Source organism: Camelus dromedarius, chromosome 1, assembly GCF_036321535.1.
Source record: "Camelus dromedarius isolate mCamDro1 chromosome 1, mCamDro1.pat, whole genome shotgun sequence".
NCBI classification, from domain to species: Eukaryota; Metazoa; Chordata; class Mammalia; order Artiodactyla; family Camelidae; genus Camelus; species Camelus dromedarius.
The window spans coordinates 50709370-50728837 of NC_087436.1; the positions used below are offsets into that span (position 1 = coordinate 50709370).

Here is a 19468-nt window from a genome sequence, read left to right on the forward strand (position 1 = left end):
CTTACCTGACATGCAGTAAAGTCAATCTACTGACACCGGGTTGTGGTGAAGGAAAGTATAGAGTTTACTGCAGGGCACCAAGCAAGAAGAATGGGCAGCTAATACTCAAAAGACCCAAACTGCTTGCTGGCTTTCAGGGAAGGGTTTTTAAAGGCAGGGTGAGGGAAAGGGTCGATCGGTGTTTAATCAGCTCGTGTACAACCTTCTGATTGGTTGGGGGTGAGGTAACAGGGTGGTATTTCAGGAGTTAACATTGTCAGTCTTTTGGTTCCAACTGATCTGGGGTCTATGTGCCAGTGGTCAGCATGCAGTTAACTTCTTCCACCTGGTGGGGGTTTTAGTGTCCACACCACAACTCGAGGATATGGCTCAGAATATATCTATATATAGCCCTTGAGGAGGAACTAAGGATCCTTGACTTTGCTTTATGGCTAATGTATTATTTTGTCTTGCTTGACTGTTTTCCTGTTTCTGCATTTCCTCTCTTCTCTGATTAAATCTGCTCTTTGGAACTTAGGGAAGGCCTAGAAGGCTAAAGCTTTTCCGCAAACAAGAGATGGGGACATGGTGGGAGGTGGTTGGTCCCCCAGGAAGGCCCCGCAGGGTCCTGCCTGGTTTCACTCCTAAAAGGATACATTCACTGTAACCATTTGACACCTGGATTACCACAATTACTTCTGAATTACACAAGTAGGCTTTTACTTATCTCAAATTTATTTCAAGTAGTTGCACAGAGATGTTAGGAAGATGTTTTTCTATCAAGAAACTGACTCCTAAAAGAAGAACTATTAGGAGAAAGATAAAAGTCATTATTTTAATTTATCTACATTAAATTACAAAATTTATATTAAGGAAATAGGCATTTTAAAAATTGGTCAGGTAAGAAAGAAAGAAGTGCCCAGGGGGAAGAGAGAAGTCCAAAGGAAAATAGAGATAAGGAGATATCTAGAGCAGAGAAGAAAGGAGACAGACACAATGTTAAAAAAAAAAAAAAAAAAAAAGAGGGAAAGGGGCAGTGGGGAGAGAGCTAAAGCCCATGTATTCTGCCCAATCTTCTTCTGATTACTTAAGTATTTGGTTTTTCCTTTTCAACTTCCCCCGTTAAAGTTATGCCAAAAATCTATCTTAGCCAGAGTCCTAGTTTTTAAAAACTTCCACTCTTTAAGTTTTTGTTCTATGGGAGCAGAACTTTTTTCTAAACTGTCCTGTTAATTTCTTAATTGTCTTTGCAGCATAATCATTAAGGATCTTGTTCATTTATAATTTGTTTCCTTTTTATGTGTTTGAAACACCTATTCTTGGTGTTAGAATCTCTTACCCTTCTATAATAAAGATGCCCTTCTTGTTAACCATTCAGAATATTGTTTTTGTTGTCATTTTGAGTATATGGTGTTTTTTTAATTCTCAATTCACTCAGTGTTCATCCCACAAATATTTATTGAGTGCCTGCCATTTACTATGTAGATCAAGGGTAAAACCAGATATGGTCCCTGCTATCCTGAAGTGCACAGGCTTCCATTTTCATCCAAGATGCAATAAGCCCACTACAAACTCTTTCCTACTGCTCACAACCCAAAACTGGTTAAAATGCAAAGAGCAATTACCTGAGGACTCAGAAAAATGAACAAAAGCAGGTGGATTGTGGAGGAGAGTCAAAACTACAAGGGTGAATGTCTCTTGCTCTTATGGCTTTGACCTGAAGGCAAGCCCCAGTAATGCAACCATGCAAGAACCACACAGGAGGCCAAAAGTACAATAAGAAACCTATTTTTATGGCCTGAAGATTTGGGGAAATGGACCCTGTAGTCCGAAGTGAATATGAGGAACTGTTGTTGTTTTCCTTTTACGGCTTTTCCCTAAGGGCAGGCACTATTCATGGAATTATGGACAGCTAAAACTCAGAAAAAGCCCTGTCTTCTGACCAGAGAAAGGAGGAAAAGGAACCTTTAGAGATAATAGAATTGGGGGTGTATGGATTCAGGAGAGGAGAAAGCAAGGGAACGGGGTTCCTGAATTCTGTGTCTGAACCCAACCAAGTTCTTGGATCACCTCCAGCTGTGCATGCATGAGACAGGCCCAAAGCAGCATATCAGTGGCTTTAAGAAGTGAGGTAAGATTTTTGAAAAACCCAAACCAAAAAACCACCACTGTGCAAGTCACAGACTAACCCCTGAGTGATTTCATGGGATGAACCAAAGGCAGCATAGCAAAGACTTTGGAAACAACTGAGACTGGAACCGGTGCCCACAGGAGGTAAGAGAGAGCATGTGATCTACACTGACCGAGGTTGACTACCTGCTAAAACAAACAAAAAATGAATTAAATATTCCTCAAGGATTTTGGTAGGACCCAGAGTCTATGCAACAGAATGTCCAGGATATACTCCAGAAGTACTTGACGTATAAAGAACCGGAAAAGACAACCGAGAGACGCCAACCCATAATACGGGAATTACCAAATGTGGGAATTACCAAAGATGTTAAAGCAGTCATGGTTCATGTGGTAAAGATAAGCATAGTTGAAATAAATGGAAAGATACTCATTCACAGCAGAAAAACAGAAACAGTAAAAAAAAAAAAAAGTAAGTAAAACTTTTTGAACTAAAAATTACAGTATCTAAAATAGAATTTCACCAGATGGACTCAATAGCAGAATGGAAATAAATGAGGAAAGAATCAGTGAACTTGATGATAGATAAATAGAAATTGTTCAATTTAAAGAACAGAGTGGGGAAAAAAAATTGAAAAATAAAATGAACAGAGCCTCAAGGGCCTTTGGAACACTGTTGTGGAGTCTGTAGCCTAATGAGGCAAATGCATTAAACAGTCACTCTAATGAGTAAATTAAAAACTGAGATAGATGCTCTGAAGAAAATAATCAAAGTTCTGTAATAACATATAAAGTCTGGACCTGACTTAGCGTAGGGGCAGAGGTGGTGTCATAAATATTTCTCTTGAGTATATGGACCTTGAACTGAGGGATAAAAAGGAATTAACCAAATGAAGGGGAGATTTATGGTGGAGAGTCTCAGTTGCAGGGAAAATCAAGAGTTAAGGCTCTGCAAAAGGAATCTGGGACATACAAATGGCCAATAGGAACATGAAAAAAATGCTCAATATCACTGTATCGCCTCACACTGGTCAGAATGGCCATTATTAAAAAGTCCACAAACGATAAATGCTGGAGAGTGTGAAGAAAAGGGAATCCTCCTACACTGTTTGGTGGGAATGCAATTTGGTGCAGCCACTATGGAAAACAGTATGGAGATTCCTTTAAAAACTGAAAATAGACTTACCATATGATCCAGCAATCCCACTCCTGGGCATATATCCAGAGAAAACTCCAATTCAAAAAGATACACACACCCCAATGTTCATAGCAGCATTATTAACAATAGCCAAGACATGGAAGCAACCTAAATGCCCATTGACAGATGATTAGATAAAGAAGTTGTAGTGTGTGTGTGTGTGTGTGTGTGTGTGTGTATATATATATATATATATATATATATCAATGGAATACTACTCAGCCATAAAAAACAGCCATTTGCAGCAACATGGATGAACCTAGAGATTATCATACTAAGTGAAGTAAGTCAGACAGAGAAAAACAAATATATGATATTACTTATATGTAGAATCTTAAAAAATGATACAAATGAACTTATTTATAAAACAGAAACAGACTCGCACACATAGAAAACAAACTTATGCTTACCAAAGGGGAAAGGTAGGGGGAGGGATAAATTGTGAGTTTGGGATTAGAATATATAAACTACTATATAGAGAATAGATAAACAATAAGGTTATACTGTATAGCACATGGAACTATATTCAATAACTTGTAATAGCATATAATGAAAAAGAATATTGTATATGTGTAACTGAATCACTATGCTGTACACCGGAAACTAATACAACATTGTAAATCAACTATACTTCAATTTAAACAAAAGATATTTAAGTGGCCAATAAATGTATTAGTCATGAAGAAAATGTAACTTAAATCCACAATGCAGTATTTCCTGAATAAAAGCAAAAAGACAGATAGATACCAGGGTTAACAAGGACTTGAATAATACTAAACAGTATTTGGTTTAAATTTCAGCTATGCCACTTGCTAGCTGTGTGACTTTGGGGAAATTACTTAACCTTCTTGGGTCTTAGTTCCAATATCTGTAAAATAAGGACAATAATTTATAGAGTAAATAATTCAAAAGTAAATAATTCATGGAGTTGTGAGAATCGAAAGAGATGATTCATGTTAAGTGTTTAACATAGTCCAACTTGTGTCAGCTGTTTTATCATTTAATCCTCACAATAACCAATACATTAAGCAATATTATATCATTATTTTACAGATAAATACATCGAGGACTAGGGAAATAAATCACTTCTTGCAGTTATTTAAAGATAAAGGGGAGAGTGAAATACATTTCTATCTCAGCTCCAAAGTTCTTGCTTTTGGTTAGTCTACATACCACCTACCAATTCCACTTTTGGCAGATATGTAAAGAGTACTGAGTAATTGTCAGGCACAAATATTGCTTGACACAGTTTCAGAATTCTCTTGTAGCTGATAACCTGTATGTTTATTTTTCAGACTCCTTATCTAGGTTTTCAAGCTCTAATGCACCATTTGCTCCTCTGGATCCCAAGTCCTGCTATCCTAATCATGACTTAGTTCCAGATCTTAAAATTTGCTGCCTGCTTTCTTGGTATCTCTACTTGTATGATTTGTGATGTTATGTTTGCCTGCTCCTAGTCCATCTGCCTAGTTATGACTCACAGTTTCTCCTCATTCAGGTCACAGTTCATATGTCACCTTGATGACTGTGACATCATGCTGGTTTATTTTCTTCAGTACTTAGTTGCAGTCTGAAAATACTGTTTATTGTCTTCCCCTTCCCCGCAGCAAGATTATAAGCTCCATGTAACAGCAGAAACCTCTATTCCTGTTCCTGTTTTGCTGCTTTTATTTTCAGAATCCAGAAGAGTAGGCATTCAAAAATTATTGAGTCCATGAACTTTGTGCCCTGACCGCATGACTCGTGCACTGGAGCTCAAATTTTTTTAATCACACTAACCCTCAGCCTGCCCCTTCCAAACCTGACACAGCTTAGGTGATTCACCAACATTCCTTATTCGGACACCTTACTAACACTTTGCTCCTGGCCTAACAGCTAACAACAGGGAGTCATTCTAATAATTTTGATGTTCTCTTTAATGAAAACGGAATTTTACTTTAAAGGGACTTAGAGATCTATTTTTTTCATCAAATTTTAAAAATAAGTGTTATTTTCTGTTTTAATGTCATAAATTCAGTTATGATTCCTTAAAGGATTTTATGCACTAATATTTTGATTCATTAAAGTGGGACAGTACATGTAAGCACTGAGCATGTGGTAGGTACTCAAATGTTAATGTTCCTTTCCATTAAAATTTTTCATTATTAAAATTGCTTGCCTTTTTAAAAAAGTATAGATTCTTGAAACGTGTTCTTGTCAAGTACTTAAAAATTAAAACTTGAAATCTTTAATTTTGTCCTCAACAGTAGCTCCAGAATTGAAAGACATTTTTAAGGCAAAGATACTCTCTCTACACTCAAAGACAGCAAAGATCACAGAGAAGGTAGAAACAACAGTTATTTTAAAATAAAAGTTTCTGAAACTAACTCTTATCTTCATGTGGTTCTATTTCATTCTTTTTTTCTCTCTCTAGTACATAATTACTCAAAATAAAACCTATTTTGCCTTGCTTAAATGTTAGACCTACAGACCTTTCAGCCTGTATCAGTAACTTACAGATGTAGGTTTTAATGTAGGTGATCACATTTCATTTTAAATTTTCTTGGAGTCTCTTATGCAGGAATTTACTGAAGATAGAATAAATCAATGATGGAAATTGTCTCAAACATACTAGTTCAGTGCATGAAATAAAGAATTTTCTGATACATGCTTTTAAAATACAGTTCAAGATTATGAATTATTGAGAAGTATTCAATTTCTCTGTGTTAATAGTTTTAAAAACTTGTGCACATAACTTTGGTTAATAACTTTAAAATGAATATTTGGACTGTTTTGACTATAAAGATATCTGACTTGACTGTGATAAAATTTTGTGACAAAAATTATTTAAAAATTAATCCCACTTAACCATGTTTGTTTTCAGATGGAGTTAATAGTTCTTTTTTTTCCTTTTAAATTTCTTTTAAACATTAGCATGTACACCACAGAACCAAATAATGAACATTTGGAGGATAAAAACATGCAATCATCTACAACTCCTCAGGTAAAAACTTTAAACTATACTGTAATATATGACATAAAAACCAATCTGATCTTAAAATTTATTTGTAAAGTTTACTTAATAGGTTTTTTGTTTGTTTTTAGTTGGTTGAAAAATGAGAAGTGGTCATTTAAAAATAGCTACTTTTAATAGGTCTTAAGGAATGAGTAAAAGGAATGAAAAGATAGGAAAGAGTGACTGTAGATTATTTTGGAGCTAAAGAGGGCAGATTTTAGGAATAATGGAAATTTGACTTATTATTTCTTGCCAGGTCCAGAATAAACTTAGTTGTTTAGAGTACAAGAGATAAAGAAAAATCTAAATTAAGTAAAATGTGCTGTACATTTGAAGAGATCTATTTTTTTTTTGCTTATGTAAATAGTAAGTCATTAGAACTTTTGTTGGTCTAGTTTTACTAAGTAATAATTGCTCATAATTAGAAGTATAAATTGTTTATTTATAATAGAGGTTTCTACAGTTCTTAAGGGCCAAAAAAGTCCTTTTTAAAAAGTATTTTAAATACCCCCCATTGATTCTAATTACTTTATCTGTAAAGACTTTATCCTACTCTTTGTACATTTATTATAAATTCTGAAACAATAAAACGGAAAGTAATATGGTTTTATTATATATAACCTTTCACCCACCCTAATCAAAACTCACCTTTGTGTCTTTACCTTGGACCATTTGTATAGTGACAGACTTTCCAAGAAAAGGTCTCTGAATCAGTACTCCAAAAGATTAATCATGACCAGGTTTAAAGAACTTTGCTTTTAAAGAGCTGCATAATTTGTTTACATCAGCTGCTGTGTGCCTCTGTCTTCCTAGTCATTAAGTGCTTCCTCTTCCCTTAATCTAATCCATCCATGCTCTCTGGCCTTTGTCACCATTTCTTGTGGCAATGTGATGTTCTCTCTCCACTGCATGCAAAGTAGTATTGATGTACTCAAAGGGCATACACACACACACACATCATGACAGCAAGGAAGTTTGAAGATCTCTATCCCAGAGTTAAGTGACCTATTTTGTTTTTTGATCTTTTGTCTGGTCTTGGTTTTTACTTTGGGAGAAGCCTTTGATTAGTCTCATAAACTAAACATATCTTTTTTTCCCCCTAAATCAGCAGTTTCATAATTAGACTAACTACCACTGAAGCCTGGAAGGTTGAGGTATACCCATGAATCATCTGAATGTGTTATCTATGAACAGTGGTAGAAGAAGCGTGAACCTTCATTTCTGAAAGCTTAATCTGTTTTTCTCATTTTTCTTTCAGTTATGTAGTTTTTCAAATGAACTGAATCCAAGTAAAATTATATTTTACCTCCTTTCCAATTTAGTTGTATTTTAATTCCACAAAAGTTTTGTTGAATAATCTTTTGGAATTAGACTGAGGACGGGCAGTTTTATTTTGCCCACACTACAGGACTTATTCAGTACATATAAATCATAAATGAAGACAGCAGGAACTCAGGTCTGTGAAAGGCCAAATCAAGGTGCCCTGCAAAATACACTGCTGTTACCTCCGCAGATACCTATTGATACAGAGCATGAATATGCTTTTCTGTGTGTGTTGTATGTTTTGTATCCATGTTCACAGTAATAGTATGAATTTAATTATGGTCATTTCTTGCATTCATAAAATTGTATGAAAGTATATTTCTTAACGGATTTTCTTGTTTTACTTCAGATCCTCAAAGCTAGTGATAGTAAACCTGAAGAAACTCAGGAAACTATCTTGTCAAAAACAGAGGGAACAAAACCACAGGTGGAAAAAAAGAGTTCTTGTCCTCCACAAGGAACACTGAATGAAACTATTACAAATGGTATGTGAAATAAGAAATGTAAATGGATAGAAAATGAGATATCTACTTGATAAATCTTAAAGCACAAGCCAACAAAGCCACTGCATGATCTCTACCCTCCAGATGAGATGACTAGCCCTATTACAAGTGGACAAAGGAGAAGTAGTTCCTTCAGTCTGTCAGTAATAATAATAATTGTTTAACAGATCTCTATTTTAATGTTTTTCATGACTTTTTGTTTTAAATTTTAGAAATTAGAGAATTGATACAAGATTTTTATTTAAAACCTACTTTTGACGTTCAATTTTAAGTTAGCTAGAAGGAACATTATATTTCTGGCAATATTAAGATTCTTATTAAAAATAAGCTCCAAGTTTTAAAACAGCTGCTGCCTTAAAGAGTTGTATAAAACTTGCTTTCCCACTAAAATTTTAAAGCATCTCATTGTCACCAAGTATTTATAAGAGATTTTCCTTTTTTCCACCCTAGATTTCTGTGTGATTAAACCGAAGAGATAGGGGGAATGATTTTGACCTCCAGAAGTACAGAACTTATAGAGAACAAAAATTAGATTAAAATATGATGAAGGATTAGTAACTGAGTTTAACATTTTTTTCTTTGCTGCTTGCTAACTTTAAACTTTGAAAATTTTATTAATTGATTTAGTAAATTCACTTAGTAAAGATACACAATGCAATATTACTAACTATAGTCAACATGCTGTACATTACATCCTCATGACCTATTTTATAACTAGAAGTTTGTCCCCCTTCACCCATTTTGTCCATCCTCCTGCCCTCTGCCTTTGCCAGCCACCAGTCTGTTCTCTGCATCTATGAGCTTGATTGGTTTTTTTAATTGAAGTATAGTCAGTTATAATGTGTCAATTTCTGGTGTACAGCATAATGTTTCAATCATCCATGTACATACATATATTTGTTTTCATATTCTTTTTCATTACAGGTTACTACAAGATATTGAATATAGTTCCCTGTGTTATACAGAAGAAATTTGTTTTATCTATTTTGTATATAGCAATTAGTATTTGCAAATCTTGAACTCCCAATTCATCCCTTCCCACTCCCTTTCCCGCAGTAACCAAAGTTTGTTTACTATGTCTGTGAGTCTATTTGGGTTTTTTTTTATTCCACATATAAGAGACATTATACTGTATCTGTCTTTCTCTGAGTTATTTCTCTTAGCATAATGCTCTCAAGGTCCGTCTGTGTTGTAGCATATGGCAAGATCTTCTTTTCTATGGCCAAATAATATTTCATTTTATAGATATAGATATAGACCTACCATTTTCTTTATCCATTCATCCTTGATGTTGATGAACACTTAGGTTGTTTCCATATCTTGGCTCTTGTAAGTTTAGCTGTCTTGTATATCTTGACTGCAGTGAACATGGAGATTCATACACCTTTTTGAATTAGTGTTTTAATTTTCTTTGTATAAATAACCAGAAGTGGAATTGCTGGATCATATGGTAGTTCTAGTTTTAATTTTTTGAGGAATCTCCTTTCTGTTTTCCATAGTGGCTACATCAGTATACATTCCCACCAACAGTGCACAAGGGTTCCCTTTTCCCACATCCTCGCTAACACTAATAACATTCTTGTCTTTTTGATAATAGTCATTTTAACAGGTGGGAGGTGTTACCTCATTGTGGTTTTAATTTGCATTTCCCTGACAATTATTGTTGTTGAGCATCTTTTCGTATACCTGTTGGCCATCTGTATGTCTTCTTTGAAAAAATTTCTATTCAGATTCTCTGCCTATTTTTTAATCAAATTGTTTTATTGTGGGGGTTTTCTTTTCTTTTTTTTTTTTTTTGTCTATTGAGTTGTATGAATTCCTTATATATTTTGGATATTAACCACTTATCATATATTTGATTTGCAAATAGTGTCTTCCATTTGGCAGGTTGCCTTTTCATTTTGTTGATGGTTTCCTTTGGTGTGCAGAAGCTTTTTAGTTTGATGTAGTCCCACTTTTTTTTTTTTTTTTAACTTTTGCTGCCTTTGTTTCTGGTATCAAACCTAAAACATCATCGCCAATACCAGCATCAAAGAGCTTAACACCTATGTTTTCTTCTAAAAGTTTTATGATTTCAGGTCATAGGTTCAAGTCTTTAATCCATTTTGAGTCATTTTTTGTGTATGGTATAGAGGTCCAGCTTTATTTGTTTGCATAAGGCTGTCCAGTTTTCTAAATACCGTTTATTGACAAGATTGTCCTTTTCCCATTGTATATTCTTGGCTACTTGGTCACAAATTGACCATATGTATATAACTCTATTTCTGGGCTTCAGAATAACAAATGTTCCATTGACCTATGTGTCTGTTTTTATGCTAATACCATACTATTTTGATTATAATAACTTTGTAATATAGTTTGAAATCAGCAAGTATGATGCCTTTTTTGTTCTTTCTGATCTTTTTTTATTTTTATTTATCTTTTTTAATTGAAGTATAATTGATTTATAATGTTTCAGGTATACAGCAAAGTGATTCAGTTATGTATATATATTTTCTTTCTCAGATTCCTTTCCATTATAGATTACTATGAGATATTAAATATAGTTCCTTCTGCTATACAGTAATGCCTTGTTTATTTTGTGTGTAGTGGTGTGTATCTGTTAATACAAAATTCGTAACTTATCCCTTTCCACCCTTTCCCCTTTGATAACCATAAGTTTGTTCTCTGTGTTCTTGAGTCTATTTCTGTTTTATAACTAAGTTTATTTGTATCACTTTTTTTAGACTCCACATATAAATGATATCATATGATATTTGTCTTTCTCTGTCTGACTTACTTCGCTTAGTGTGATAATCTCTAGGTCCATCCGTGTTGCTGCAAATAGCATTATTTCATTCTTTTTTATGGCTGAGCAATAGCCCACTGTATATATATACCACATCTTTTTTATCCAGTCATCTGTCGATGGACATTTAGATTGCTTCCATGTCTTGGCTATTGTAAATAGTGCTGCTGTGAACAGTGGGGTGCATGTATCTTTTTGAATTAGAGTTTTTGTCTTTTCCAGATATATGCCTAGGAGTGGGATTGTTAAATCATATGGTAACTCTATTTTTAGTTTCTTTGAGGCACCTGCATACTGTATTCCATGGTGGCTGCACCAGTTTACATTCCCACATATGACCTTTATTTTTGAAGTATATTATTGTAGGGTATAGACTTCAATTTCACAGGCTTTGCTTCCTTTAAGCTCTTTAAAGATGTTCTTTCATTGTCTTTTGGCTTTCTTTACTTCTAATGACAAGCCAGCATAATTCTTATTGTTGTTCCTCTAAATGTAATATGACTATGTTTTTTTAGATGATAAAAAAATGTTTCTTGTTCTTTGATTTCTACAGTTTAACTATAATATGACTAGGTATACACTTCCTTGTATTTATCCTCCTTGAGCTTCACTAGACTATTTGGACCTGTGTATTGTCTTTCATCCATTTTGGAAAGTCATCCTCTCTTTAAATATTTATTCTGCCCCATTCTCTCTCTCCTCTTCTTCTGGGACTTCAATTATACATATATCACACTATTTCATATTTTTATTGTTTTTTTTTAAATTAATAGCCTTTTAAGGCGTTTTTTTAGGTCTACATAAAAATTGAGTGGGAAGTACAGAGAGTTCCCATTTAACCTCTCACCCTCATGCACACACAGTTTCCCCTATCATTAACATCTTACATTAATGTGGTATGTTTGTTACAGTTGATGAACCAGTGTTGTACATTATTAAAGTCCATAAATTACATTAAGGTTCTCTCTGTGTTACACATTCTCTGGGTTTTGACATGTATAATGATATGCATCCACCATTACAGTATCATACAGAATAGTTCCAGTGCCCTAAAAATCTCCTGTGCTCTACCTATTCATTCCTTCCTCTCCCTGGAGCCCCTGGCAACCACTGATTTTTTTTTTCACTGTCTTCATAATTTCATAAACTGAAAAAAAAATCCCTCTTCATTCCTGGAGACCTTCCTCCCAGAGACTTCCGTCTTTCTGCTCCCTCCTGTGTGGCTGTTTTCCAGGTCTGTGGAAGACTGTCATCCTAGAGCTTCCTTTCAATGCTTTCCTGGTTTGGATACATTGTTTCCAATATTAAAATCCTTCATCTTTCTTGGTTTCCTCCTGTTTTGCTAGCATATGTCTTCAAGTAACTGCCTAAAAAAAGATACATGAGAGCTTTCAGAGACCTCACATACATGAAAAAGTTTTTATTCCACTCTCACACTTGATTAGTTGGATATATAATTCTAGATTAGAAATAATATTTTTTAGAATTTTGGAAGGGTTCATCCATTATCTTTTAGTATCTAGAGTTGCTAATAAGAAATTGTATGCAAATCTTTTTATGATTCATTTGGAAATGGCTTTTTTTAGGATGTGTAGAAGATTTTGGCATCTTCTCTGTATCCTTGATATTGAAACATTTTACAGTGATAAGTGTAGGTATGGATCTTTTTTCATGCTTTGTGTTGAGCACCTGGTTGACCTTTTCAATCTGAACCCCAAGAAAGTTGCATATTATTTCCTTGACAATTTCCTCCCTCCCCTCCTTTTTTTTTTTTTTTCTTTATTCTCTTTTCCAAGCAGATATTGGGCAACGTGGACTGGTTTTAGCTCATATTTACCACCACTTTACGTTGCTTTCTATTCTAGATTTCCTTTACTTCCTATTTCATCTTTCATTTTCCCAGTTTTTCATTTCAGCAATCATACTTATTTTATCTCCAAGGACTTTTCTTGTTCTCTAACTATTCTTTTCATATAGCATTCTATTCTTATTTTTTGTATATTCTCAAGTCTCTGAGGATATAATTTATAATTTTTTGTCATATTTTATTCTGGTCCCTGAATTATCTGTTTCTTCTGAGGTCAGTTTTTCAGTTTATTTTGTTTGACTTTTTGTTTTCATACTGCTGGGGTTTGTTTTATGTTAGTGATCTTGGCTGTCTGATATTTAAGAAGAAAGGTCTCAATAGCTTATGTGGATATACTGTGCTATCCTGAAGGTAGGATTGTTTTCTTGTCAAGTCCCTCCTCTGAGACCAAATTCTGCCTGGCACAGGGGAGGACAGTACTTTATTGACTGACAGGCTTTGTTGTGGTCAGTGGTCATAGAGTTGACTATGAGGGGTTTCCACATGCCAGAATGAGTTATTTTTACTCTGGAACTCCAATAATCATGCTTAAAGCTTTAGATCTTTCTTTAATAATCCATTCAATTACTAAAAGTATGATACATGTTAGCAGTCTCTAAGCACAGGAATGGAAAGAGGAGTAAAGTTGCTGACTGGTGCTGTTGTACCATGTAAAAACCCTTGATTAATTTCCATCTTTTAGTCCCCCTTTCTCATTACTGCCTTTAGCTGTATACTGTTTCTAAGGTCAAAAATTCCTTCAGTTTCCAATGTCAAATGGATTTCTTTTGTAGGTACCTCACATACTTAAGGCTGCAACTTTCTGTACCTGTTTCCATCCTTCAGCCTGGTCCTATCTGCTTTCATCTCCCAGAAATGTGTGATGACCACTCTCTCTTCTCCCCTAGTTCTCTTCATGGTGGTATCTCTATTCCTTTTTATATTTCTATATTTTTATTTCAGTTAAGCCTCATGTGCTTTGTCTGCCATCTTGAACTAGCTTGGTTTTGATTTTATGTCCTTTTCTCCCTTCACCCCACCTGTTTCACTTAATCAGAACTCTCATTCATTTAGTTTATCAGCTCTCAAGTTGGTGTTGGGCAAGATAGCAAAAAGATTAATTTCAAGGGATATGCTTATTTACTCAAATAAATATCTGGTTAATAAAATTCCATGAAATATTACTGGTTTTAGGGAAAAAAATACATGATGCAGAGAAAAATTTTGTAGCCCTGCTGAAAGAAAGAAGTTAGGAGGAATAGAGCCCAACAAATCTTCCAGGTAATTTTCTGCCTGAAGCATCCTCCTCTTCACTTATATCCAGGTATATCTTCTATTTCAGCTATTAAAATGGGAGCGGGGAAATTACAGCCCATGGACCAAATCCGGTTCCCTCAACAATATTTTGTTATTCTTATTGCTCTTAATGATCTTAAGCTTTTTTTAAGAAACTGAGACAAAGTGAGAAAAAATATATGTATATTTGGTCTTTTATACTTAGACATTTATTTCTCATTTTCAGTGCCCTTTTTTCTTTCTTATTGGTTCAGATTATCAACTTCTATCATTTCCTTTCAACTTAAAGCTTTTCTTAAGTATTTCTTTAGCAAAGATGAATTCTCTTTATTTTTGTTTGGGAATGTCTTTATTTCAGCTTCATTTTGAAGGATAATTTTACTGTATATAGGATTCTTGATTGATGGGGTTTTTCCCTGTACTTTTAAAACAAGATTTCACTGCTTTCTGGCCTCCATTTTTCCTGATGAAAATGCTGCTGTTAATTGTATTATTGTCCCCCTCTACATGATGAGTCATTTCTCTTGCCACTGCCAAGATTTTCCTTTGTCTTTGGCTGTCAGCAGTTTGACAGTGACGTCTCTAGGTATGGATCTTTTTGTGTTTTTTTCTACTTGGGATTTATCGAGCTTCTTACATCTATAGGTTAATGTTTTTCATTAAATTTGGAAATTTGGACATTAGATTTTCAAATATTTTTCTTCCCCTTTATCTCCCTCTGTTTTCTCCTCCTGTTTTCTCTCTCCCTTATGCATATATTAATACTCTTGATGGTATACTATTGGTGTCTGAGGCACTGTTTATTTTTCTTCGTTACGTTTTGCTTTTTGTTCTTCAGATTCATTCATCTCTATTGATCTATTTTCAAGTTTGCTGATATTTTCTTTCACGGACTCAAATATGCTGTTGAGCCTCTCCAGTGATTTTTTTCATTTCAGTTGTTATTTGTTTCAATTCCAGATTTTCTTTAAAAAAAAAATGGGGGGAGGGTATATATAGCTCAGTGCTAGTGTGTGCTGAGCATGCACAAAGTCCTGGGCTCAATCCCCAGTACCTCCATTAAAAATAAATAAATAAATAATAAATAAACCTAATTACCTCCCCCACCAAAAAATAAGTAGAAAAAAATAAAAATAAAATTTTAAAAAATGGGAGTTGTCCTGTCTAAAGTTATGGATCTCCATTAGATAATTTCTTGTAATTTTTTAAAATTCAGTTTATTTAAACTAAAAATAAAAACAATTCACCCATTTCTCCCATGCCTCTTTTTATTTTAAAGTAAAGTTTATTTATTGATTGATATTCTCTATTAAATGGCACATTTTGTCCTATTTTAATAATTTGTACATATTTATAATAAGTATTTTGAACACTTTGTAAATCCACACCTAGACTCACTTCCTACTGATTGCTTTTTTTCCTGAGTATGGATCATACTTATGTGTTTCTTACTATGTCTAGTAAGTTTGATTGAAAAGTAAATATTTTAATTACATATTGTTGGAACTTTGGATTCAGTTTTATTTTTTAAGGTTTTTGTTGTTATTATTGTTGTTTTGGTAACTCTGATGTACTTAAACTGTGGATTTTAACCTGCCCCATGGTTTGCAGTGGCCAATGGCTCTTATCAATTTTTGTTTGTTTATTTGTTTTTAGCCTATCTTCCTAGGGGTTTCCCTTTTGTCTGCATATCTTAGTAGTCACCTAATGATCTGAGAGAGGCTTTATATTCAGGCCAGTAAGGCTTCCACTCTCTGCCAAGTGATATGTAGGTAGGTTGAAGAATGCATTCAAAGTTGCTGCTAGTACTCAAGTCTTACATTTTTTACTTTTTGCCATACTCTCTTGAGTCTTCCCTGCACTTGCATACTTTCCCAATTAGCCATTATCTCAGCCATTCTATAACTCTTTCATATCCAATATCTCCCAGTCAAATCTTTGGCTGGTCTACCAATACCCCCAACTTGGACTGCAGCCTCAAACTAGCAAAACTGCATGTTTTCTCTGTCCATTCCCAAGTCAGTCTGCCCCTTGTAGCCAGCAGTGTCATGGGTTTTCTGCCTCCACTCCATATCAAATTCATCCACCTCCTCTGGCAGGAAAGCTGCTGGTTTTTATATCCAACTCCATGCTGATAAAACTAGTTTTTCCCAACTGAGTTGGAGTTGGGGAGAAGGATGAAAGGAATGGTTAACAGTCCCAGGCAAGAAGGCCTCAGGCTCTCACTGATTGTACTTAAACTCCAGCATTTTTTCTTTCAAGAATAAATGCTTCTCAATTTGATAACTGCCTTTGGTCATTTTTCAGGGTCCTGAAATGGTTGTTTTTATTATTTTGTATAGTTTTATATGTAAGCCTTTTTTATTGAAATAAACTGCCAACCATTTCTTGTTATTATTATTGGAAACCTCATATCCAGCTTATTTTTATATCCCCAATTTAGCAATTTTGATTAGTTACTTGTTATACAGTCAAACACTTGTTTAGACTAACCTACATGTTTACAATTTTTTTGTTCATTTTTCCTTCCTTTTGAGTCCTAAAAATGTATCTTCTAATAGTTTTCCCCCAGTAAAAATGGAATATATTCTTAGGTATATTTGCTTGACAATATCTTTAGTTTTGTCCTTTTCTTGAATAATAGTTTAACTTGCTGCAGAATTCAACGTTGGGTATTTTATCTCTGCACTTTGAAGACCTTATTTCTTTATCTTCCAGTTTTTATTGTTGCTGTTGAGAATTCAGAATCTCCTATAATGTTTATTTCTTTATGACTAATTTATCTTTTTTCTCTCTAGATCATTTCAGACCTTATTTTTGCTTTTGGTGGTCTACTTTCTCAACATTGTATCTAAGTATCTATTTATTTTTATTTAATCCTGGTAAGAACATATTTTTCTTCCTGTGTCCAGATCAATACAGGATCAATTAAAACTATAATCAGTTCTGTATATTTGTTAAGCCAATTATCTCCTCAAATATTGTCTCTTCTTCACTCTTTGAATTCTGTTTATGAAACTACCATTAGATATATTTTACATCTTTTCCAAAATCTAAATATCTCATATTTTCCACCTCATTTTTCTTTTTATGCTATACTCTTTCTTGGTAATTTCCTCATATCTACCAGTTTACTGTATTTCTTTTTTTAGCTGTATCTAGCCTGCTATTTAAGGTATCTAGTGATTTTTGAAATTTCAATAATTTTTAAATTTCTTTCTAAATGTTCTGTTTGATTCTTTTACACTGCCTCCAGATATTTGTTTTCTTATGTCTTAAGTATTTTTTAATTCTATTGAGCTTCTTTGAAAATACATATTTTATATTGTCTATCTAGTGGTTCTGTTAGCTAAAGTTTTTGTGTATCCCATTCTTTGTTGTATCTATCAACTTTTGCTCATAGAGAATTACTTCTTATTTTCTAAGCTTTTATTATAAATTCAGATTCAGTGAGGCTTTATCTTTGAGACTTCATGCAGTCTAGAATCAGGAGTGTCTACTGGGGATATTTTGAACTAGTATCTACCAAGTGCGCTAGGGATAGTTCCATGGGAAGATACTTCTTAGGCCAGGTTTAGGATTTGGCGTTCCTGAAACATGCAAATCATGTAAATTTGAGCCCAAAACATGTTCGTTGAGGCCTATATAAATCTCAGAAGTGATTTTGGCACCCAGAGACCAACTAAGACAAACAGTCTGCCTTGTCTTCTCCCTGTGTCAGTAGAATGATAATTTCTGGTCCATTCTTTTAATGAGAGTTCCTCCTTCAAGGGTTCCAGTTTTGTGGAATGATAATAGTCAGAGAGGAGGAGACAAGAATCTTATTTCTAACTTCCTGCCTTGAATTTCTCAAAATCCTTCTCTTTTACCTTTGGTAGTTTGATGCTACCAAAAATAGGTCACAACTAAAGAATGTACTTAAACTATTTTAAGGACCTGAAAAAAACATTAGAAATTGTGATTTATAGTAAATGAAGGTGGCTATTTAATTTGCAGATGGCAGTTTGTAGTATAACCTTCTGTCGTTTACAGAAACGTATGGATTCCTCCTGTGATTAGGGACTTCCCTTAGTACCTAGTTGACAGAAACAAGATTTCTGCTACCTTATGATTACTCATCCTGTCCACCACTACATCCTATACATAATCTAAGATACTTTATATTCTCCCAAAGACCAGGTTTACTTCTTTCTCAGCCTTTATCCCCTTAGTAATTTGTACCAAACATTAACTGACTTATTCTTTCAATACAAATATTTACTCTGCTCCCGTTAAAAAACGTAGCACACCGCCACTATGATCTTCAGTAAATCTGAGAATTCTCATGACAACCAATCATTTTATTCCTGCTGAAAAAGCTACTTTAAAACATAAAAATGAAATAAATCTCATCATACTGCCATGACATTTTTTAAATGTCACATGAGAAAAGTTTACTACTTTAAAGGATTCATTTGTTGTTTAAAATATTTTTTAATAAAAATACTTTTAATTGACAGGGACTTTAGAATATATGTTAAAGAGACATTTCTTTAACCATACGAGCAAGCAACATTAGTCTACATTATGTATCATCATATAGGATCAGGTATTAATATATTTGATCAAATTCCTCTTTTATATGTATATATCTATGTCTAGGTAGATATATAGATATGTGCTTTTTTCATATTTCAGGAGTTATGCTTTTTATGCTATGGTGTGTAACCTGGTCATTATCAGGCCCTGAAGCCCTTCCTGGTGGAAGTTTATTTGGACTATTAATTATCTTTTATAGTGCCATTATTGGGGGGGAACTTTTGGAAGTCATTAAAATGCCTTCAGTGCCTCAACTTCCTCCTCTTCTTGGTAAGTTAATAATTAGCTCTTATTTCTTTGTCACTGACTACATGTAAATTATGACTATATTCTAGGCAGAGTAGATATAATTTAGAACTTTTTCGGTGTAATATGATCTATATAGCTTTTTATATGTGTATTTACTATACATGTATATATCTAGCTCTATTCTCTATACACACACAGATTTTTCCTGAAATATATTTTTAAATAATTTAAATATACTCAATATATGATTCTTGTTGCTTTATCATTTATTTAATAGGACATTTTTTACTTACCTTTAAATGTATTATAAAACAGAAAAAATTTGAAAAAGACTGAATTTTTCTGTAGATAACCTAACTCAAATACAACTACGAGATTCAAATACTGTAGTGACTAGGGCACCAAAAGTTTTTGTAATTTTGAAGTAAGCTGTTTGGACATCTCCACTATGTGTATTCATGGCTGTATCATCTGCCTAAACAATGTTATACCCTGTTTCTTCATCACTATTATTATATAACTCTCCAGGTAGACAGGAAAATTAGTGGAAAAACTTTTATTAGAGGTGTCTTGTATCTTCTAA

The 19468-nt window shown here is 33.9% G+C and overlaps 1 protein-coding gene across 4 annotated transcripts in view; it reads left to right on the forward strand.

The window, feature by feature from the left end:
- The window catches only part of SLC9B1 (solute carrier family 9 member B1), a 50416-nt gene that overhangs the window by 8497 nt on the left and 22451 nt on the right, over positions 1 to 19468 (forward strand). For 2 of the 4 annotated variants that reach the window (XM_064484528.1, XM_064484521.1), the window contains exons 2-4: positions 6221 to 6290; positions 7975 to 8110; positions 18736 to 18906. In XM_064484528.1, the coding sequence (XP_064340598.1) occupies positions 6222 to 6290; positions 7975 to 8110; positions 18736 to 18906 (376 nt within the window). In that variant the 5' untranslated portion in view covers position 6221. Of the gene's footprint in view, positions 1 to 4569; positions 4718 to 5553; positions 5631 to 6220; positions 6291 to 7974; positions 8111 to 18735; positions 18907 to 19468 lie in introns of those variants that run through there. The other 2 variants (XM_064484525.1, XM_064484532.1) reach the window with 2 other exon arrangements.